Consider the following 22,970-nt stretch of genomic DNA (forward strand, 5'->3'; position numbering starts at 1 on the left):
CTTTGAGCAGGGGGTTGGACTAGATGACCTCCTGAGGTCCTTTCCAACCCTGATATTCTATGATTCTATGATTCTAAATGAGTGTCCCTGCACCTTACCTGTTAGCTGGGTGAAGAATTGTGACAGAGAAGGAAACGTGCCTGTGTCTGTCAGGGGTATTGACTTGCCTACAGAGGGAACTACCCCGGTCTCCAAGTAGTTGTCTGTGAACAGCCCTGTGTGCTGGGACAAGGGGAATGAGATCCCGAGCTGGGTGTCTGTTAAAGGAGAAAAGGAGTACTTGTGGCACCTTAGAGACTAACAAATTTATTAGAGCATAAGCTTTCGTGAGCTACAGCTTGAAGTGAGCTGTAGCTCACGAAAGCTTATGCTCTAATAAATTTGTTAGTCTCTAAGGTGCCACAAGTACTCCTTTTCTTTTTGCGAATACAGACTAACACGGCTGCTACTCTGAAACCTGTTAAAGGAGAATGTGTCTCCGGCTCTTCTTTGTCTGTGGAGCAGACAGAAGGGGCCTTTCAGCCGGTAATGGTTGAGAATAGTGCGGTTGTCTCAGAGTTGGTTCTGGATTCAGCTAAAGCCCAGGAAGGGAATGGTCCTAAGTTTGTGTGTGCTGGGGAGAATGGCCCTGTAACTAGGTCGCATCCACTTAGTGTCTATGTAAAATCCCAGAGACCAAACAATTCTGGTGCTTGTATTTTGCCTGTTGCTAGTGTGTTGTTGGGAAAGGGTGTAGCAACTCTGTCTAATCAGATTTCAGAGTAGCAGCCGTGTTAGTCTGTATTCGCAAAAAGAAAAGGAGAACTTGTGGCACCTTAGAGACTAACAAATTTATTTGAGCATAAGCTTTCGTGAGCTTCAGATGAAGTGAGCTGTAGCTCACGAAAGCTTATGCTCAAATAAATTTGTTAGTCTCTAAGGTGCCACAAGTACTCCTTTTCTTGTCTAATCAGGGTGAGGTCCTAGCCAGGGCACAAGGAGAGCAGAAAGGTGATTTGATTGTGTTACCTACTGAGGGTGTGGAAACCTGTAGCAAGAAGGAAAAGATTCCTGAACTTGTGTATGGCAAAAGGAAGGAGAAGGCTTCTAACCTTTTAGCTAGGGAGTCTGTCAGTTTGCCTGAACGGGGATTGTGTAGGAATCCGCCTGATGGGCCAGAGGTGATTCTGGATGTAAGTGAGACCCAGAAAGAGTCTGTTGTTGCTCAGGAAAGTGTTCCTCTAGAGCAAGTCCTAGGTGAAGAGGGTAAGGGCAGAATTTCTGTGAAGGGTGAATTGTTGCATAGAAAAGCCCCTAGGGAAAGGAATCCTCATGGAGTCTTTGCAAGCAGTTTACTGCAACTGAAGGGTGTGAAAGTGATTTAATCAAGAAAGTTTCAGTTCCTAACAGCCAGAAATTTTCTGTTGTGAATGGATCCACTGACTTTCCTGTTGAAAGATCCAGTGTGGATGGCTTTGAGAAGGTCTCAGATGAAGTGAAAGCTGTTAAGAAAGTTAAACCGTCCTCTAACCAAGTGGCTGTGTTTGGCCAGCTAGCTGGGGAGACAAGGTTGTTGAGAAAGGGATGTCTCCATGCTAGTTCTGTAAGTGAACAGTATGTGGCCCAGGTCAAGACGGGGGCTCTTAACCAAGAGAGCCCGAATTGCAGGCCTCCAGACTGGAGCACTGGGAGAAGACCCGATCCCAGTTTGACCCCCGGGGGTTTTGGGGTGGCAAAAGGGCATGGGCCGCATAAACCTTCCCACATGTGGCATGCGAGTGCTATTGACCACCCCCGACCTAAGGGAGGGCGTGAAACTGGAAGGGCCTAGTGTAACTCCCACCAAGGAACAGGAGAGATGCTGGGGCATCCATGGGAACGTTGGTGGCTTCGAACTTCCCCAGGTCACTGGCTGAAGTGACCTCGCTCAGTTCGATCTCGAAGGGGAGAGAGATGTGACGAAGCGTGACTGTTCTTAATGTTTCTTCTGAATATTGTGGGGGTGCCTCAGTTTCCCCTAGGCAGTTCTTAAGTATCTAGGGGGTGGGATAAGGGTGTATGATCGTTGCAGAGCCCTAGAGGGCAGGTGTGTGCAGGGGTCTGGACACAGAGAATGGCCAACACCCTGTTTCCAGGCTGGAGAGAGTTTCAGTTGGGGCTGGCTGGGGACGAGGAGCAAAGCGCAGATGTGGTTGTCTGGCTCCCTTCCCCCAAAAATGGACCCAGCTGAGGGGTCCTGTTCTCTGCACCTACAAGCTCTGTGTTAGACCAGGTTCCTGTCGTCTAATAAACCTTCTGTTTTACTGGCTGGCTGAGAGTCACGTCTGACTGCGGAGTTGGTGGGCAGGACCCTCTGGCTTTCCCAGGACCCCGCCTGGGCGGACTCGCTGTGGGAAGCGCACAGAGGGGCAGAGGATGCTGTATGCTCCGAGGTCAGACCCAGGAAGGGGGAAGCCAGGTGAGCTGTGTGTCCTGCAGACAGGCTGCTCCCAGAGAGGAGACTCCTCCAGAGTCCTGTCTGGCTTCGTGGGGAGCAGCTCCAGAGCATCGCCCGGGGACGCCGTGACAGGGGCGGCTCTGGGAACGTACCAACCTGCGTATGGATTGTGCTTTGGCCAGGTTCCCACCAAGTATTTATTTCCCCATTAGCAAATTAACTGCCCTGGAGGGCCGAAGGTCCTCAGTCTGGTGACTCTCGTTTCGGGCTGCAGACTCCCAGCCAATAGGGAGCCAGCCCCTCCCAAGGTGCCAGATAGCTTCCCTCCTGCTGGAAAATCCCCAAGGAAACCATGTTGTAGTTGAGCGGCTTGGAGTCAATGGGCTTTGTTAGTTCCAACCGGCCATGGTAAAATAAACACCAAGAGCTAAGGCCTGTGCGGGACCACAGCTGCCTGGGCATGACACCGGCTGCATGGAGCCTGGTGGCTTGCCCGGGACAGGGGCTGTTGTGCAGCATGTGGTCACAAACAGGCCCTTGCTCCAGTCTCGCTGGATGGCAGCGCCCACTCCTAGTGAACTCGAGGGGTAAGGCCAGGTGTAAACTGGTTTCAGTCCAACCCGAGCTGCAGTGTGACAGGATGTGTAAAGACATGTGTGAGGATCCCTAGACACTAACCTTGTCCACACACACCCTCACAGCATGATCCGAACATGGTTTTGAACCAGTTTAGTCAAAGCAGCATGAAGCGTCATGTGGACGCCCTTGCTGGCCTGAGCTATTCCGTTTAAGTCCAGTGGGAGGTGGCTGCACACAAGCTGCACCGGTTTAACTGAGCCAGGCTCAAACCCGCCGTTAGTGGATGCAGGGCAGGCCTGGGTGCAACACCTCTGATGTGATGTCAGCTCATCCCTGGAGTGGAGTATGCCCCTGTGCCCTCCCCCTCATGTCTCTGCTGAGCTCGGCACATGGCAGCGCAGGTGACCCCTCTCGCCAGGTCAGTGCTGCGGGCGGGAGAGCTCCGACCACGCACTGGGGGGAGCGGGCAGAGCTCGGTTCTCTGGCCAGTGAGGATCCAGAGGAGACCCCGGGGGCAGTGGGAGGAGAAGCTGCTCCATAGGGTGAGACGTCCCAATCCAGGGACAGCTTAAAGGCAAAGGACGTGCTGCTGGGGATGCTCTGTGCTGGCCCTGGGTGAGGGGCCGTGGAGGCTCCGGCAGCTGGGCTTTCGCAGAGACGGTGGCCGCAGGGAACCGCTCTCTGCACAAGGGGGCAGCTGGCCTGGCAAGTCTCGGTGTAAAAAGCGACTCCTGGGGCCAAAGTCTGAGCAGGGGCGTTGGGTTTCACTGGCTCAGCCCCCTGCAGTCACTCCCCCAGAACATGTGCCACTGGGGCAACGTGCATTAATCCCTTGGTTTTGCAGTATAACCGGTAGAGTGCCCGGCCCCTCCCTGTGCAGAGGAAACTTTGCCACGTCTCTCGGGACACACATAAATCAAAGGGGGTAGCAAACGTGCAAACGCACAGAAAGCAAATGCCTTCTTCCGGCTGCCGGAGAGTGGACTGGCGCAAGTGAGGGTCTGTGTTACTGCAGCTCTGGGCCATCTGCAGGGTCTCTGCTCTGAGTGGGAAGCATTGTCATCTAGGCAGCAAAGAGTTAAGGGAACGCAGAGAAGTGCAGAGAAAGCTGCGTGTTAATATTGCTTGCTCCAGACCGTGCAATTGCCCGCTGGATCACGTGCAGATGGGCACGGTTTGCTAAATACTTCCCCTCCATTTGCTCCGGCGGCCCACGGACAGACTCAGCGTCCCTGCCCTGCTGGCAGCCACTCTGTGTAAGTCTCTGCGGGCGTGGGGCTAGCGCAGGCAGGTGGGAATGTGGCTTTTGTTCAAAACTCAAATAACAGCTGGCAAAGCTTGTGCGTCGTCGAGTCTTGGAGGCAGGGATCCCTGAGATTCTGCTAGCAGCGAGTGGCGGGGCACTCAGCCAGGCCTTGTGCCCCTTGTCCTGGCTGGTTCGAGGTGTACTTGGTGGCAGTGGGTTTGCGTGTTAAGTGCCCTGCGTGTGGAGTAATGCCCGGGGCAGTCGTTTGCCGCTCTGACTTGGAATTTCTGGGCTCCCTCGCTCCTTTGCAACCTTGGCTGGCAGCGTTGCTGGCATGTGCCATGCAGCTGGGCTGCAGCACATGTGGTGTGTGGACAGGAGGGCGGCTGCCCCTCTGGTGGGTTTTCCAGATTAGCGCCAGGCTCTCAGGTCATGCTACCAGCCAGGACAGGGGCCGTCAGGAGGCTGCGGTTCAAACCTTCTTGCCCCTGCCAAGGCCGGAAGGCCCCCCAGTGATTCCCAGAGCCCAGCCCTCCGGTGGGATCCAACGTCCCGGGAGGGCTGGGCAGAGGCGGGTTGTGATGCAGCAGGGAGGGGGGAGTGTTGACCTGGGAATGTGGCAGGGGGGTTTCACTGGGGATGGGAGACCTGAGAGCCTGTCACCTTAGCCAGGAAGGGAAGGGGGAGGTAACACCTCTGCCCGGGAAACTGGAAAAAGGCTGGAGGAGGGAGCCGGCTGCGGGGGTTTAGTTCCAGTTTGGTGCTGGGTGGTGGAACGCAGGGAACCCCAGGGCTGGGGTCTAAGCTCCCTGCCCCCCAGAAGGACTTGACTGAGGGGTCCTGGTTGTACCCACAAGCTCTGTTTCAGACTGTGTTCCTATTGTCCAATAAACCTTCCATTTTACTGGCTGGCTGAGAATCACAATGAATCCTAGGAAGAGGGGTGCAGGCCCCGGACTCCCCCACACTCCGTGACATGGGTCTGTGCTCTGAGGCAGAGCAGCTGGAGCTCCCAGGCCAGAAGCAGAGATCCCTCCATTGCCTTCCTGTCTAGCTGGCTCCTTTGCTCTGGGGGCTGCAGGGCCAGGTGAGCGTCTGCTACTCCTGGCCTATGAGCTCGGGATAGAGGGGCTGCAGGCAGGAAGTCTGGCGGGGCTTTCCCTGCCCACCCTATTGGGATGGGGTACCACAGCACAGACGGTGCCTCTGTCACCCCCATGGGGGGGCAGGACTGGAATAATGGGGGGCTGCCATTGGAGTTGAGGGGCATCAGCAGAGCTGTGAGGCAGGGAGTCTGCACCATTCCTGGCTCCAGATCCCACTAGTTTAGACAGGAGAGAACAAGCTCTTCCCCTAAGGCCCCCAGCTGCAGGGCAGCTCCCCCACCCAGCCCTGGCTAAAGGCCTGTCAGGCTCTGCTGCAGCCTGAGGCTGCACCTCAAAGACAACCCGATGCCTGGACGAGCAGCCGCAGACGTGCCCCAGTCTGACAGCAGCTCCTGCCGGGACTTGCAGGGCCAGCCCCTGGGAGCTGGTTCTCAGCAGCCATAGAGGTGGCAGCCTCTGCCCTGCTGCCTTCCACTGAGCCTGGGGGTTCCCTGGGATCCCCCTTAGCCCCAGCTAGCAGCAGCAGTTTGGAGTCACATGCGGCTCCCAGCCTGTCAGGCGTGGGGCCCCTCCCAGCCCCTGGGTGTTCCCGATATTCCCCAGCCACGGTTCAATCGTCTGAAGAAGTTGGGGTGTTCACAGCAAGGGTCCTCCTGAGGGCCTTGGCTGAGCTGTGAACACCTGCAGGGTGCAGGGACCTGGCCCTCCGTAGCCCTCCAGTGCCGTCCTGCCTGCCTGACTCTGCCTGCAGAGAAGCTCTGGGACCACTCCCCGGAGAGCCCGATGCACCCATCCCCTCTCCTCATTTGGCACCACGCAGTCTGCTTCTGGGCTGGGCAGGACTGGCCTTCACCCCTGGCAAGGCCAGAGGCGCCCTGGAGCCCAGAGCTCGTGGGCCATGTGCTCCTGGGGCCGGTTGTTCCTGCCTCTCTAGACCAACTGGCCGGTGTGGATGCGCCCTGGGCTGGGTTGTGTGCTGTAGCACAGGCCCGGGGAGCAGGTCGCCTTGAGTGGCTGCCTCTCAGATGCCGCAGGAGGCTGGACTCACTCTCCCCTCTCCCCTGGGCACTGGGGCTGTGCTGGGGGACCCAGCCCTGCCTGGTAGAATTCCCACCTGAGCATCTCCTCCACTGGGGAACTACTGGCCCCAGCCTGGCTAGACGCCTCTAGGCTCCGTGGCCGACCTGCAGGGAGCTGGCCCTGAGATGCATAGAGCTGGGCGCAGGGATGGGGCTTCCACTGGTTTGCAAATGCTTAAGTGGGGCTTAGCCAGGTGCACATTCCTGGGGGAGGGGCACTGCCTCCTTCCACCGCTGGACCCCCCAAGGAGCTGGAGCCCCCCTGCCAGGGCCCTGTAGGAGGAGGGCGCAGTAGAAGGAAGCTGGTGCGGTTCCCTCTCCCCCCAGCTCAAGGTTGGTTATCAATGCCCCAGAGAGGGAATGAAATAGCAGCCAAGTTCTGGGCCGGATGGCTTGGCCTGCTGTCACGTGTGACCCATTCCCGGGGCAGGCTGGGGCCCAGAGCTGGCTGAGGATTGCTCGGCATCTCGGCCCTTTGCCCTCATTCTCCCAGGCCTGGAATTTAATCAGCCCCTGGTGTTGGGAGGAGATTTATACAGCCCTGGGGCCCTGAGAGAGACTCCTGCTCAGCCAGATTTTTAAATCCTTCCTTTGTTGTGCTGCAGGGGAGTGTTTGGCTGGTGAAGGGGCTTGAAGCTACTGAGGACAGATGCCCCCCTCCACGCTGCTGGGGGCTGGGGCCGATTAGGCTGGGGGATGATGCTAGCTGCCACGGGGCCCTCAACTGCAATCGACACTCTCACAAGAAGAAAAGGAGTACTTGTGGCACCTTAGAGACTAACAAATTTATTAGAGCATAAGCTTTCGTGAGCTACAGCTCACTTCATCGGATGCATTTCGCTCACGAAAGCTTATGCTCTAATAAATTTGTTAGTCTCTAAGGTGCCACAAGTCCTCCTTTTCTTTTTGCGAATACAGACTAACAGGGCTGCTACTCTGAAACTCTCACAAGAGCGAGTCTTTATCACCTTGTTCAGGGGTGGGCAAACTTTTTGGCCCGAGGGCTACATCGGGGTTGCAAAACAGTATGGAAGGCCGGGTAGGGAAGGCTGGGCCTCCCCAAACAGCCTGGCCTCTGCCCCCATCCGCCCCCGCCCACTTCCCATCCCCTGACTGCCCCCCTCAGAACGCCCCACCCATCCAACTCCCCCTGCTCCCTGTCTCCTGACCACCTCTGCCCCATCACCCCCTGTCCCCTTACTGCCCCCTGGGACCTCCTGCCCCTTATCCAACCTCTCTGCCTCCACCCCCTTACCAAGCTGCTCAGAGCGGCAGGACAGGCTTATTGGAGGTGGGCGGGTGCAAGCCATGCTGCCCGCATGGTGGCGTGACTGCAGGGAAGGGGGGACAGCGGGGGAGGGGCCAGGGGCGAGCCTCCCTGGCTGAGAGCTCAGGGGCCCAGCAGGATGGTCCCGCAGGCCGTAGTTTGCCCACCTCTGGCCTTGTTTCTTTGTTAGTGTTTGTAAGTAGGGGAGAGAGACCGTCCCAGGTGCCCCCTCTCGCTCGCTGCAGCTGGGCCCGAGGCGATCCCAGGGCAGCCGAGAGCCGTGGAGCAGGAAGTCACGCTGCGTGGGGCCAGCAGCAGCCGACACGTGCGGCAGGAGGGCGTTTCCATTCTCACTGGAGCTGGCCCTGGCACTGTCGCCCAGACGCGCCCGGGCAGCGTGGGCCCCTCTGCACTGTCCACTCTGCTGTGCCAGGCGTCCAGACTCTGCGGTGCTGGGGACAAGGCCCCGGCCTCCAATGGGGCAAGGATCAGCTGGCGCCATCCTGCCAGGCGCAGTCTCCACCCGCTCACTCTTTCTGTTTGATCCCCCACAAATGAACATACAAGAAATGTCTCCAAAAGAGCAGGAGGTGACACCTCCCCCCTTGGCGCTGCCTGACCCCAGGCATGTGAGGTTCCCCGGGGCTCCGTCCCCTCCTGCTCCAGGTCTCTGACAATCAGAGTTTTGCAGGTGGACGTGAGCAAAACCTTCCCCTCCACCCCCGGCACAGGCTGAAGGCCCAGGGTTGGTGTAGCTGGGGCAGCCGTGACTCTGGCCGCATTGGGATGTCTCCTTTCAGCAGCTCCCAGGTCCCAGAGAGGCCCACCGAGCCCTGGGTGATGGATTGCCACCTGGGTGGCGCTGGCCCTGACTGGGGTGGTCACATGGTTTTGTTGTGCTGAGAGGCCGGGAGCTGCCCTGACTGGAGGTGCTTTGCCCCCACCCCGGGGTGCTGGCTGGGAGGGATCTATTGATGAGGAGGGTTCAAATTAGGGGGCCAGTGGCTGGAGTCTTGCTATCAGCTCAGCTGGGGCCCGTCAGGGCAGGTATCCTGCAGCGGGGGGTGATCTACCCCCTCCCCCCCAGCACCCTTCAGAGCCGCCCCATCGCTCCGGGCTCAAGCGCCTGCAGGTCTGGCTTCCACTTCCCAGCCGTCCCCTGCCAGCCTCCGCAGACCCAGGGCAGGGCGGGTGAGACCCTGCGCTAGAGCTGAGGGCAAGACCCGCCGAAGGCAAAAGCCATGAGAAGCCCTGACCCTCGCCTCCTCCTTTGGTTGCAGGGAAGGACCGGGGCCAGCTGGAGCAGGGGCCAGGATGAGGCGGAGTCGGACAGCCCTGTCCTTCCTGAGCATGGAGGTGAGTGCTGCCTCCGGCTGGCGGGGTAGGGCACCCCACTGGGAACCCAGCTGGCCAAGCGGAGTGGATCCCGGTCACGCTGTGCAGCCCAGACGGCATCTGGGGCTGGGGCCGGCAGTGCTGCTCGGGACTAGAGCCCGGATGCTGCAGGAACCAGCCAGACTGGGCCTCAGCGTGGGGAGGGGAAAAGGGTCAATGCTGCTAACAAAAGGAGTGGGGGGGTGACGTTGGGGAGGGGACAAGCAGCACAGACCCCGGTGGGAGACGGTTGTGGGGCCAGTAATCCCTAACCGGGGGAGTGAGGGGGCGGGGCGGCTGGTGCAAGTGTCAGCGTCGTACCCACCCCGGGCTGGGGGGAAGGCGCCTCTGGTTCATTTGGCTGCTGTGTCCCTGTTGTGCACCTCGCATGTTGCTGGCCCAGCTGAGACAAGGGCTGGTCCCCCTCTCCAGCCCAGCTCCCCGGGGTCTAGATGAGCTTTTCTGTGTGTGCCGGGTCGGAGAGCGAGGCTGAGAGCCTCCTCGGAGCAGCGCTGCCCCCAGCTGTGCCTAGTCTCTGCCTCAGGAAGGAAGGAAGGAAACTTTCCCCATCTCACGGCCTTTGCTAGCGAGCCACCAAGCGAGCGTTTGTCCCCAGCCCTGAGCGCCCGCCCCAGCTGCTAGGGGGCCTCACAGAGCCCCCGGCACTGGGACGGACAGTGGCAGCCACATCCTCCCTTCACGTCTGACCCAGTCTCATAAGCAAACTGTGGCAAGTGGGTCTAGATAAAGTGACTGAGGTGTGTGCGTGACTGGCCCAAAGACGGAACTTCAGGGGTTACCAGTGGTTCGCTGTCTAGCTGGGAGGTGCATCGAGTGGGTCCCACAGAGACCAGGCCTGGCTATGTTCATTAGTGACGGGGCTAATTGTGTGGAGAGTTTGCTGATAAGAGCTGCAGATAAGAAAGCAGAGAGGGGTTACAAACATTTGGGAGGACAGGAGAATTGGAGACTTGGACGAATTGGTCTGAATCCAACAAGATGAAACTCCATAAAGACAAGGGTAAAGTGTGTCACTTAGGAAGGACAAATTAATTAATTAATGTAGAGATATACCTATCTCCTAGAGCTGGAAGGGACCTTGAAAGGTCATCAAGTCCAGTCCCCTGCCTTTACAATAGGACCAAGTACCATCCCTTATTTTTGCCCCAGATCCCTAAATGGCCCCCTCAAGGATTGAACTCAACTCTGGGTTTAGCAAGCCAATGCTCAAACCGCTGAGCTATCCCTCCCCCCAAACAATCACATGCATAGCTACAAACCAGGGACTAACTGGCGAGGTGGGAGCGCTGCGGAGCAGGATCACAAAGGGAACGAGTCAGCGATGTGGTGCAGTTGTGACAAAGGCTAAGCTCGTTCTGGGGTGTATTGGCAGCAGTGTGGTATTAAGACACGGGAGGCCACTGGCCTGGTTTACTCAGCACTGGCAAGGCCTCAGCTGAGTCCTGTGTCCAGTTCTGGGTGCTGCACGTTAGGAAAGATGGGGACAAACGGGAGAGAGTTTGCAGGACCGTGACAAAGCTCAACACAGCGTTAGAAATCCTGAGGTTAAAAAAGGTTAAAACCCCTGGGTGTGTCCAGTCTGGAGAAAAACAGTCTGAGGCAGGACCTGGTACCTGTCTGCAAATCTGTGAAGGGCTGATTGTGGTCGATTGGTCTGTGAGGCAGCCGAAGGTAGGATGTGGAGTAACAGGCTCAGTCCTGCAGCCCCGGAGATGTAGCTTAGAAATGAGGAAATACTTTCTAACGGAGGGAGATGAGCCCTGGAACAGGCTCCCCAGAGAGGTGGTGGAATCCCTGTCTTCGGAGAGGTTTAACACCAGGCTGGACAAGCCCCTGTCAGGGCTGGTCTGGGTTTACTTGGTCTCGGCTCAGCAAGCTCTCGAGTCCCTCCCAGCCTGACACTTCTGTGATTCTATGTGATGAGCAAATCCTGGGGCCCAGGAACTGCGGGGTGGAGAGTGCCATGGTGGCGGCTGTGGCTTGGGGTAACAGCTTCCTCCCCTCCCTGCTAATGGGTCTCTGCCCTCACGCCCCATGCACTAGTGACTTATGGGCATGTGAGCATGTCCTGGGGGCTGGCTCTGGCTGGCATGTGGCATCTGGCTTGCTCTGCGGTACCGTGCTGCTAGCTAGTGGTTAAGGTGCCCGCACTACGCAGAGCCTGGCAGGGGCCAGCCCAACGTTGCGGTGCGGTTCGGTTTGGCCAGGGTGGAGTGACGTTCCCGAGTGCCTGCTCTCACACCGCTGCACTCAGCTCGGCTTAGCGCCTGCTGGGGGCTCCACCAGGTACAACTGACCACAGGTGCCCGCCTGATTAGAGATTTAGCGCCAGCTCCTGCTGCTTCATTAACCTGAGAGGCCTCCTAATGCGAGAGCTGCTGACCCGCAGTCCCACGCTGCAGCGAACAAGCCCCAGCATGCTCCGGCTGCGCCTCCGTCTCCGCTCCAGCGCTTTCGGCTAGGGGCATTAGAGCACCTGGACTAAAAGCCACTTTGCTTGTTTGGATCCTGCGGTTCCCTGGTTACGGCTCAAGGAGCCAACATACAGCAGGTGGGCGCCGCTAGCCAGCTCCCTGCCCACTCGCAGTCTGTCAAGTGGCAGGGTAGGGCCCCGCCAGGAGCAGGACATTCCCCCTGCCTTGGTGTGAGCCCGGCCCTGCAGCACCCCCAGGCCCCTCGCACAACACTCCCTGCTGGGACCTGGGTTCTCCCCTTTCCCTCGCCAGGCGTGCGAAGGGGTGCTGGAGGAAAGGCAGCAGCACCCCCAGCACTGGGAGCTCCCTTGGAATGAACATGACCGTGAGCATGAGAGGCACATTTCTCCCCACCTTCCCAAGCCGGCCCACCTGCTGCCACTCCAGGGCACTAATTACCGGGATTAGAGCACTTAGCAGGAGTTAATTATGCCCCTAATGGGCGGTTAATTATTATTATTCCTGGGATAATTGTACATTCGGCCCCTAGAGGATTTTCCACTGCGCTGGCCACCTCCGAGGCTGGTGCCTTATGACCCCTGACCCATCTCTCACCAAATGGCCACTGCTTTGCACCTGGCATGGGGGGCAAGCTGGGGGGTTGGGAGAGGCTCTCTGAGGCCTGCCAGTGGATCAGCCCTGGTAGTGTGTGGCTGGCACCATGCTGGCCCCAAAACATTCAATTTAAAATCTAAAAAACTTCAACCCCCCACCCTCCCTCCAGCCGAGATTTTACCTGGCACAGGGAAAGGACCACTCCTGCCACAACCCATCTCCTCGAAGCTAAAGGGAGGGGCATGATCCAGTGAGCTGTTGCTGGGTGAGACCTCCCTGGGCCCAGGAAAGCAGCCCCTGCACACAGGCTGCGGGCCCAGGATGGGGGCGGGCAGGGGACACGTCGCTACCCACCCCAGTGAAAAGTCGGCTCTGGCCATGCTGCGGCATGTAGCTACAAGGCTCAGTGGAAGGCGCCAGTGAAAGGCGGGGAGGCCATGGGTGAGTGGGCAAGCCGGGGGGCACAGCTTGGTCGAGCGGAGAGCCCGATAGGGTCAGTACTCGGGTATGTGTCTTTACTCCCTGTCTCCACTGCTATTTCCACTGCTGTGCTGGGGGCGTTGCAGGTTTGGACCCTGCCCGCCTTAAACAGCGTGCAGCATATAGACATAGCTTAGAGCTGTGGTGCAATGCGCTTGTCAGGTGCACGCTCACCATTGTCCTCTGCTGCCTGGTTTCAATCCTCCCTGTTTGTGGCTCAGTCACTCCCCTGCACTGAGGAGCTGCTCCTAGAGCCCTGAGCGGAGGGCCTGGGCTTTGGGCCAAAGCCTGCTGATTCTGTAGCCCCATCTATGCACAGCAGGCTGTGGGGACTCTGCCCCCAGCTGACCTCGCTCTCTCTCTGGAGTTGCCCTCCCTTTGCTAGCGGGGCCTTCACTTGCTCCCTGGTTATGTCGCTGGTTCCCATTACACTGACCCTGCCTTGTTCCCTGGGTGCCCCCCAGTGTGGGGAGGTGGGAGGCTGCGGGCTGGTTCGGCCCTTTGTACACGCAGCACCCTCAGGAAATGAGCCTTTCCTTATCGTTCACATTCTTCAGCCAAAAAAGGGAAGAGGCTGAAATGTCCTGTCTTCTGGCATTTCACAGTGGGGTTAACAGCAGGGCCCTTCTCCAGGGCCAGAACAGAGCGACTCACCCTGCAGCAATGAGTCACTAACGGGACAAACCCAGCAGCGCTAGGCCCCACTGGTCTGGCCCCTGTCTCTATCATGAATTATGGCCTTCCATCATCACTGGAACAATGAAGCAGATGTGACCTGCGTCTGCCGGCACCTCCCTGCAGCCCCCAGCTCTCTGCTGTTCTGACAGGGGCTTGTACCTCCAAAGCTCCTATGAATTCCTATCTCAGGGGCAACGACAGGCCCCAGCCCGGACAGGGGCCCCACTGTGCTCCGCACTGCACCATCTTTGCTGGAAGGGCTGCTAACCAGCCAGGGGAACAGCACAGAGAAGGGACCTGCAAGGTTACTGAGAGAACTAGGAACCAAACCCAGGTCCCCTGGCTCCCCACCAGCCCCTAGACCAGGCTCTGGGCTCTTGGGGCAGCCCTGGAGCACCTTGTCACGTACCCAGTGCTCCAGACTGAGCCCCTGGCTTAGCCCCGGCACAAGAGGATGAAAGCTTTGACCCTCGAGTGCTGGAGGGGTTTCCTGGCCGGGGACGGACAGTCTGAGGTGAGACAGTCACTGGAGCTCCCAGGCCTGCCCCCGCGTTGGGGAGACGCAGCCTGGCCTCAGCTGCCTGCACTGAGCCCTGTGTGAGGCCACCAGCTGCCGTGCCTGTCTCCAGCCCTGCTCCTGCAGCGAGCAAGGACCCTGAGCGCCAGCCCAGGAGAGTCCTAGGAGCTGGCGAGCTGGCTGGCCACGGCTGAGGAGAGCCCTGCCGAGCGGCGAAGTAACGGGTTAAATGTTCTCAGGCCCCCCGACAGTGCAGCGCCGAGGCCCTCGATTAGCAGCGGGTGCTGGGCAGCCCCTCGGCTCTGACAGGCCCTGGCCATCAGGTAATTCAGATGTTCAGCACCAGGCCATGAATGCAGCTGAGGGCGTCATTAGTGCCGAGTGGCTGCAGCCGCTCCCAGGGGGCCAGGAGCTGTGACTTCTGAGCCGGGGGCCTCATCAGGACAGCTTGCACTTGCCAGATCCTGCAGTCCACGTGGGCCCCCCTCCCTCTGCAGTGCGGGACAAGGGGGTTGGGCTGCTCTCTGCACCGAGCCCCTGCCTGCAGACACCTCCTTGTGCGACCAATGGGCCCGGCTGCTTGTTTGAGGCGCTGGGCACCAGCACAATAGATGGCAGTGCCTGGCACTCTTGGAATTTTTGAGCTGCTTGGGTGTGGGGCATGCACAGGCCAGTCTCCCTGGAGAGCCTCCGGCTCACCAGCCCCCTGGATTCTTGGCCAAGCCGCGGGTGAGCTCCCCGCAGCCACTTGGCACCCCGGGGGCCAGAGTTTTGTGTGGACTCTTCAGTCCATTTGCTGCCGAGGACTGAACGGGCTGGGGCTGCTCTGAAAGAGACAGTGCTTATGACCTCACCCCAGCCCCCCCGCTGTGTGTGCACACGGCAACCGGGGAGGGAGATCTGTGCACTGGTCCCAGCCCTGAGCACAAGCAGGACATGTGGCTACTAGGCGTGGGGATGAGGTAGAAGCCTGACTCCTTGCCCCTCTGCTAGTGTGTGTGGGGGCTCCATTCTGGGCCCAGCAAAACAGTCAGTCCTGCCCTTCCCTTTGTGAGAGCCCTGCTCTGCGCAGGGGCTAGGATCTGGGAAGCGGGACCCTGGCAGCAGCTGCCAGTCAGGCTGGGCGCTCATGCCATGGTGGGAGAAGCAAGAATGGTCGTTCGGAGCCCAAGTTTCCTCTTGCCTGGATGTAAATGGAACCAGCTCTGGGGTGAGTTAACGCATCCCCAGGTGGACTACCAGGGTGAATGGCTGGTGCCTGTTTGGAGCCTGGGCGTGTCTGACTGAAAGGAAAGGCAGGAATATTTTAAAAACTTGCTTTTAATCAAGAGAGAAACAGGGAAGTTTTACACGAAGGCACAAAATTGCTCTAAAGCTGCTGCATGAAACGCCTTATGAAACGCCTGTCTGATCATTTGCAAACGATTTCATTGTTACTGCTTTTATGACACCTGACAGACAGCTAGAGAAATAGCAGTAATTGCAGCCGGGCTCTGGGCTCCAGCTCCACACTCCAGCTGCTGGAGGGGAGACAAAGCAGCCGTGAAGGCAGCATCTCCGTCACCCACTAGCACACACCCTGTCACTCATCTGCTTCTCTGTCACTGTCTGTCAGGCTGGGTTAGGGAGCCCGGAGGGTGCTGATGAGACAGGCGAGGCAGGGACCCTGGATCCGCACCCTGGGCACTGCAGAGTTGGGAGTAGCTGTGCCCCTGGCGGCAGTGGCTAGCCCTTGGGTTCCAAACCCCGGTGCTGCAGACCTCGGCCATGCGTGGAGCTGTTTGCACCACACTGACTCAACAGATCCTGGACTCCTGTGACAGGTTGCGGGAGTGTGAGCGGCTGGGGGCCGAGCTGGTGTGGGGGCTGGGAGCAGGGCTGATGGTGGGGGATTGCTGTAGGGAGTTCGGGAGCAGAGCTGATGTGGGGCTGGGGAGGGGATAATGAATTGCTGAGGTGGGGGATGAGCACAGTGGGATTCCTGTGACCCTTTCCGGCTCCGTCTTGTGGCGGGTGCGAGGCCCTGCTCTGGGGCTGTTTTTCTTGCTGAGGCAGGCTGGGATCATGGACTAGATGTGAGCACAGTTGTCTCTCTACCCCAGCTCCCCCAAACCCCACCTCCCGCTCTGGTTTTCTGTGCCTGCTTCACTTTTCATGCTCCGGTCATGGCCTGAGGCATGTCAGGGCAGGTGCCACTAGCTCTAGCAGGAGGCCAGGACCTGGAGAAAGGGCCACGGTGCTGCTTCGATACCTGAGCGGGGACAGTGGAGCAGGGCCATGCAGTGGTGAACTTGTCCCTTGGGAAGTGGCTGGTACCGGCTCTGCCCAGTGCAGCCCCCGTCACTGCGGCTGGGACCCGCTACGGCCAACCCGCCCCCACCCCCCAACTTGCCTGTCACTCGCCGGAGCGCAGGGAAGGAGCCGGCTGGCTGCCATCGTGCTGCTGGGCTCGTTCTGGTGACGGCAGCTTCTCAGGCCTGCAGGATAAAAACCATCTGCTCAGGGTGGGCTCAGGGCTGGGGCCGAGCAGGGAGCGGGAGGGGGGCTGTTCACCCTTTTTAGCCAGCACACAACATGAATAAACCATCAGCCTCCTCGCACACATACCCCCAACCCCTTCCCTCCCTTCACACTCCTCACAGTCACACCCCCTCTCACCCCCAACCTTTCCCTCGCACCCCTCTCCCTGCACCCCGCTCACCTTCACCCCTTGCACCTCCCCTCCCTCACCCCCCCCTTGCCTCACACACACCCCTCACAACCACATCCTCACAAACACATCCCCTTACCCTTTCCTCACACACACCCCTCACAGTCACCCCCCCACACTTCCCCCCCACTCTTCCCTCGCACCCCGCTCCCTGCACCCCGCTCACCTTCATCCCTCGCACGCACCCTCACATTTCACCCCCCCGCCCATACACCTACCCTTCCCTTGCACCTCACACAAGCTGTGGGGGGGCGGCTGCTGCCCATCCCTCCCCCTCCCACCATTGCCTTCCTCTCTCAGTGGGGCTGTTCAGACCAGTGCTAGAGTCTGTTCCTCTGCTAGGACCAGAACGAGCCTTCCTGGGCAATTGACTAGAGACCGAGCTGCACACCCAGCTGTTGCAAAGGGCCTTTTTCCTCCAGCAGCTGCTGCTCTGGCTGGGTCTGGGAAGTGTCATTTTCTTGGGGCTCTGCTGAATCGAAACTCCTCCGGTTTTGCTGCCTGGTTGGGTGCTTGGGGGCTGATTACTCGGTGGCTGCGCTGGTTGGTTGGACGGCCGCCTGACTGAGCAGGGCTGCAGGGCAGGTGACAGCCCTAGGTGGGCTGAGAGCGAAGAGTTTCCTTTAGCAGCTGGTCCTGGGCCATCCGTTCCCCTAGGGAGACTAGCTCCATCAGGGCGAGTGCTCTCGGGCCAGAGAGCCCTGCTGCGGCAGTTGGGGATTGCGAATTAATGGCTTTATTTCTCCTAATTATGTTTAAAGGCTTCCCAAGCCCACTAACCAGGTAGGGCAGGGTGGGGCCTGCAGCTGGGAACCCTGTCTCTGCTTTTCAGGCCGTCACTCTAATTGCAGCTGTCCAGAACAAACACTTCCAGGATTTGCCCAGCCCTGTGAATGCGAGGGCGAGGGCAGGTCGTGTTCCAGGCTCCCCGGCCAGCCTGTTATTTATAGCCAGGGCCGGGCTGGGCCAGGCCGGGCCAGGCCGTGGGGTAGCACAGTGGGAGCAGGAGCTGGGACTCGCTTGAGAGCGGGGGCAGTCCTGGTGTGCAGCACAGAAAGGGGAACGATACAGAATGGCCAGTCTGAGCCAGCCCTTGCCCCAGCGCAGGGCTGGGCACCCTCCGCTTCTGCCAGCTTCCCTGGCTGTGCAGGACAGTCTGCACCCTGCAGGATTAGGCCCGAGATCAGTACCAGAATCGCAGGCACCTCTGGGCAATGGTGCGGGGAGGACACGGGCACAACCTCTGCGCATGTGACAAAGGCATTGCAGTCCTTAACACCGCCCTGCCTGGCATCCGGCCAAGGGTCAGCCTGGGCGTGAATGGGTGTGACTCCCCTACGCATTGGGGACCCCAGCGGGAAGGGAATTTGGACCCTGGCTTTCCATGGCCTTGCCTTAACGACTCGCCCACCGTCACTGGACGTAGCCAGGGCTGGGCTGGCTCAAGCCTGCTGCTTGGCCTCACCATGCAGATTAGCATGCGCTGCCCATGCTGCCAGGTGCTGACTGGGGTCAGGGCTGGAAAGACCCCGTGGCCAAATGTTGGTGATGGGATTGCTGGCACCAGCGGCCTGAGGGTCCACGTGGGCTAGTGAGCCTGGAAATGGCACGTGGCCCAGGGAGCGGAGGTGCTGCTGTGCCTTGCTCCAGCAGCCTACGGCATTTCCAGCAGAGTCAAGATCTGAGCAGAGCCGCAACTATGCAGCCAGCCGCACCCACTCCACTGGCACCGCAATTGCAAATGAAATGTGAAACTGGCTCTCCCCGTGGAGCAGCGCCCTACGCAGTGTCTGCTCGGTGCGGAACAGCCCCAAGAACAGGCCCTGAGCCCGCGATGGGAGAGCGGCAGGCGGGGCTGTCCTCCGGGGCACAGGGCAGGGCCATGTTGCAGCTTTGTCTAGACATTCCCCACGCGTGGGAGGGGGCTGACCTGCCTTTGCCCAGCTCCTCCTCTGTCCATTTGACCCAGGGCAAAGTGACAGTCAAACACCTCCTGAGCAAAGTGCCATCCCAGACCCACCCGCCAAGCAGGGACCATATCGCTGTGCTCTCCCTGGGGCAAGGGTCCATGCAGGCAGAGTTAAGGATGTGCAGCTATGCTGCATGGGAAGTGTCCCCAGAACTCCCATGGGGGAGGGAAGGCCCCATGGGTCTAAAACCCAGGCCTTTAGAGCTACCTGGCAGCTGACAGCTCCAGGTGGCCACCCAGCAGCAGTTGTAACCACCTGGTGTGCCACTTCCCAGGATCTGCTGTGGATACAGACAGGGAAGTTCCGCCTCCAGGGTTTGACAGGCAGCAGCTCCAGGGGCCTGATTGGCTCCCTGCCCTATATAAGCCCAAGGTGCCTTCTAGGAAGCATCCAGGTAATAGTGTGGATCTTCTGCAGCTGCCATGATTGGTCCAGCCCCTTGAATTCCTGGCTTGATTTGAACTCACTCCCTGACTCCAGCTCCCACCCTTGGTGTTGCCCCTGGCCAGGACCTGACTATGACTTCCTCAGCTTCACCCAGCCTCAGGTTTTCTCCTGCTCTGACCCGTGACCCTGATGGTCTTGGGTGGGATCCTGGCAGTGGAAGGGCAGGAGGAGCCCAGGGTAGCGCTAAAAGCCTGCAGCCTGAACACCACACGAAGGAAGGTTTGTGTGCGGTTTGCCCCTGGTGTCGGTGAAAGGCCGTGGAAGGGGCCCCCCCTGTTCTCTGCTCAGGGCTGGCTGCCCCACTTGGCTGGTAGCTGCTCAAGGCCTGAATTGCCTTGGTTCCCTGGCTCAAGAGCAGAGAAGCAGCCTCTGAACTTCATGCTCTAGAAACTGCTCCCTTCCAGCCATCGGCCTGGCTGTGCCCCACACCTGCTCGTGACCCTGTGGGGAAGCTGTCTCCTGCCCCGGTGCGTGCTTTCTGCCTTGCTACATCTATCAGTGCCAGGCTGCCTGCAGCTTAATTAGCCACTGAGTTTGTTCTTATACTTCTTTTTGTAGTTAAAGGAATAGTCCCCCAGACATCCATCAACGTGGCAGCAGATGCAGCTTGCTGCAGGTTTATTAAACAGTGATTTACTGGCACCAGCGCAGTGTCATTGCAATTAGCATTGTAAATAAGAGCTAATTAATGTCAACCTCTTACAAGGGTCCTTTGCAACCTGCAATGTGTGCAAGGCTAGTCCTCCCTCCCAGTGACCACCCATTGCAGCTGGGACCCATGCACAAGATTCCTCCCTCCCTCCTTCCTTCTCAGCCCTGTGCATGAGTGGTGTGCCCAGGAGGACTTTACTCTAGCCTTTCTCCCAAGTACTGGGGAGCTCCCAACAGTCCTCACTACTGCCAGCCTGGGGACTCTTCACCCACCAGGGACTGCACTCGAAGGAGCATTCTGTGTTCAGCCTCATCGGGACAGACAAATTGGAACTGATCACAGAACTCAGCATAAAGAGCAACTTAGGACAAGTTTCAGAGTAGTAGCCGTGTTAGTCTGTATTCGCAAAAAGAAAAGGAGTACTTGTGGCACCTTAGAGACTAACAAATTTACTAGCTGTAGCTCATGAAAGCTTATGCTCAAATACATTTGTTAGTCTCTAAGGTGCCACAAGTACTCCTTTTCTTTTTGCAAACTTAGGACAAGTGATCGTGGCTGGATCACATCTATGATATGCAAACAGAATAAAGCCCAGACCAGTGATACTCATACTTGGTGATTTAAAAGGCCAATTTCCCAAAGCTAAAAGCAACTATGAGCCAGGTCAGTGGGAAGGAAGAATTTAACCAGAAGAATGTGACTGATAATTGGAACTTGTTTAAGCCACAATATTACAATTGAGAAATAAGACATACTGGTTAAAAAAACAACCTGGTTTAGAGGGGAAACAAAGTCAGTTAAGGGGAAATTTATAGTAATGAATATAAATCAAAAGCTAGGGAGTGAAGAAAATTGATAAGGGAAGCAAAGGGACATAAGGAGATAACTCTGCTGGCCATAGACAAGGACAATAAGAAGGAGTTTGTTAGGAAAAAATATCTTGACGATGGTACTGGTCCATTACTAAGTGGAAATGGTAGAATTACCCAATAATAATGCACAAAAGGTAAGAACTGTTTGTCATGGCATCCCCGGGCGATGCTCTGGAATTTCTCTCTACAAAGCCAGTCAGGACTTCGGTGAAGTCTCCTCTCTGTGAGCAGACTGTCTGCAGGGCAAACAGCTCGCATGGCTTCCACCTTCCTGTGTCTGAGCTCGGAGCTTTCAGCATCCTCTGCCCCTCCGTTTGCTTCCCACAGCAAGTCCGCACAGACGGGGTCCTGGGGAAGCCAGAGGGTCCTGCCCCCCAACTCCGCAGTCAGACGTGACTCTCAGCCAGCCAATAAAACAGAAGGTTTATTAGATGACAGGAACATGGTCTAAAACAGAGCTTGTAGGTACAGAGAACAGGACCCCCTCAGCTGGGTCCATTTTGGGGGGCAGTGAGCCAGACAACCCTGTCTACACTTCACTCCATGTCCCCAGCCTGCCCAAACTGAAACTCTCTCCAGCCCCTCCTCCTCTGGGCTTTGTCCCTTTCCTGGGCCAGGAGGTCACCGGATTCCTTTGTTCTCCAACCCTTCAGCTCTCACCTTGCAGGGGGGAAGGACCCAGGCCATCAGTGGCCAGGAAACAGGGTGTCGGCCATTCTCTGTGTCCAGACCCCTGCACACACCTGCCCTCTAGGGCTCTGCAACGATCATACACCCTTATCCCACCACCTAGATACTTAAGAACTGCCTAGGGGAAACTGAGGCACCCCCACAATATTCAGAGGAAACATTAAGAACAGTCCCACTTTGTTACAGTGTTCAATAAATATTTCTGTATTTGGAAGAAAAACCAGCTGATGTAGTCATATCCTATGAAAACACGCTTTCCATTCCACTAGCATTTCAGGAGGATGTTAAACAGCAGCTACCAGACTTTTTAAAATCAGCAGGTCCAGGTGACTTCCATTCATGAGTTTTAAAAGAGCTGGCTGAGGAGTTCTCTGGACCATTAATAGTGATTTTCAATCAGTCTTGATACACTGGGGACGTTCCAGAAGACTGAAAGAAAGCTAATGTTGTGCCAATATTTTAAAAGGGTGACCAGGATGACCCAGGTAATTATAGGCATCGATCCTGGGCAAGATAATGGAGCAGCTGATATGGGACTCAGTAAAGAATTAGATAAGAAGTAATCTAATTAATGCAAATCCACTTGGGTTTATGGCAAATGGGTCTGTCACGGGGTGTGGGGGAGTCTGGGCCCTGCACCCCTCTTTCTGGGAATCACCATGACTCTCAGCCAGTCAGTAAAACAGAAGGTTTATCTCCCCTCTGTTTTTTCCACCAAATGCATCTGATGAAGTGAGCTGTAGCTCACGAAAGCTTATGCTCTAATAAATTTGTTAGTCTCTAAGGTGCCACAAGTACTCCTTTTCTTTTTGCGAATACAGACTAACATGGCTGCTACTCTGAAACCAGTCTAAAACAGAGTTTGTGGGTACAACCAGGACCCCTCAGTAGAGTCCTTCTGGGGGGGCAGGGAGCTTAGACCCCAGCCTTGGGGTTCCCTGCGTTCCACCACCCAGCCCAAAACTGAAACTAAAACCTCTCCAGCAGGCTCCCTCCTGCAGCCTTTGTCCAGTTTCCTGGTGCAAAGGTGTTACCTCCCCCTCCCCCCCCCCCCCCCCCGGCTCAGGTTACAGGCTCTCAGGTCTCCCATCCCCAATGAAACTCCCCTGCCACATTCCCAGGTCAATACTCCCCCCTCTCTACTGCGTCACAGGGTCCTGTCAAACTAACTTGCTATTCTTTTGTTTTTTTATGAGATTATAAATTTGGTTGATAAAGGTAAGAGTGTTGTGATATACTTAGACTTCTGGAAGGTGTTTGACTTGGTATCACATGACATTTTGATTTTAAAAAACTGGAATGATATAAAATTACCATGGCACACGTTAAATGGATTTAAAACTGGCAAACTACTAGGTCTCAGAAAGAAAAGGAGTAGTTGTGGCACCTTAGAGACTAACAAATTTATTTGAGCATAAGCTTTTGTGAGCTACAGCTTATGCTCAAATAAATTTTAGTCTCTAAGGTGCCACAAGTACTCCTTTTCTTTTTGCTAATACAGACTAACACGGCTGCTACTCTGGTACTAGGTCTCAAAAAGTAATTGTAAATAAGCAATCATTGTCCATCAGGTGTGAGGTCCCATGGGAACTGGTTCTTGGCCCTGTGCTGTTTGACACTTTTATTAATGACCTGGAAGAAAACATAAAATAATCACTGATAAGTTTAGCAGATGACCCAAAAATTGGAGACATGGGTGACTGATTCAGAGTGATCTGGATCACTTGGTAAAGTGGATGCAAACAAACAATGTGCATTTCAATATGGCTAAATGGAAATGTGTACATCTAGGAACATCTAGGAGTGTCAGCCATACCTACAGGACAGGAGCCTCTAT

At 57.1% G+C, this 22,970-nt stretch overlaps 1 protein-coding gene across 2 annotated transcripts in view; it reads left to right on the forward strand.

Annotated features, from left to right (window-relative positions):
- Positions 1-3,283: 3,283 nt before the first annotated feature.
- Positions 3,284-22,970, forward strand: part of PDE4C (phosphodiesterase 4C) — a 98,367-nt gene continuing 78,680 nt past the window's right edge. The window contains exons 1-2 of one of the 2 annotated variants that reach the window (XM_043502549.1): positions 3,284-3,413; positions 8,974-9,049. In XM_043502549.1, the coding sequence (XP_043358484.1) occupies positions 3,385-3,413; positions 8,974-9,049 (105 nt within the window). In that variant the 5' untranslated portion in view covers positions 3,284-3,384. Of the gene's footprint in view, positions 3,414-4,096; positions 4,252-8,973; positions 9,050-22,970 lie in introns of those variants that run through there. The other variant, XM_038384029.2, reaches the window with a different exon arrangement.

Source organism: Dermochelys coriacea, chromosome 25, assembly GCF_009764565.3.
Source record: "Dermochelys coriacea isolate rDerCor1 chromosome 25, rDerCor1.pri.v4, whole genome shotgun sequence".
NCBI lineage: Eukaryota > Metazoa > Chordata > Testudines > Dermochelyidae > Dermochelys > Dermochelys coriacea.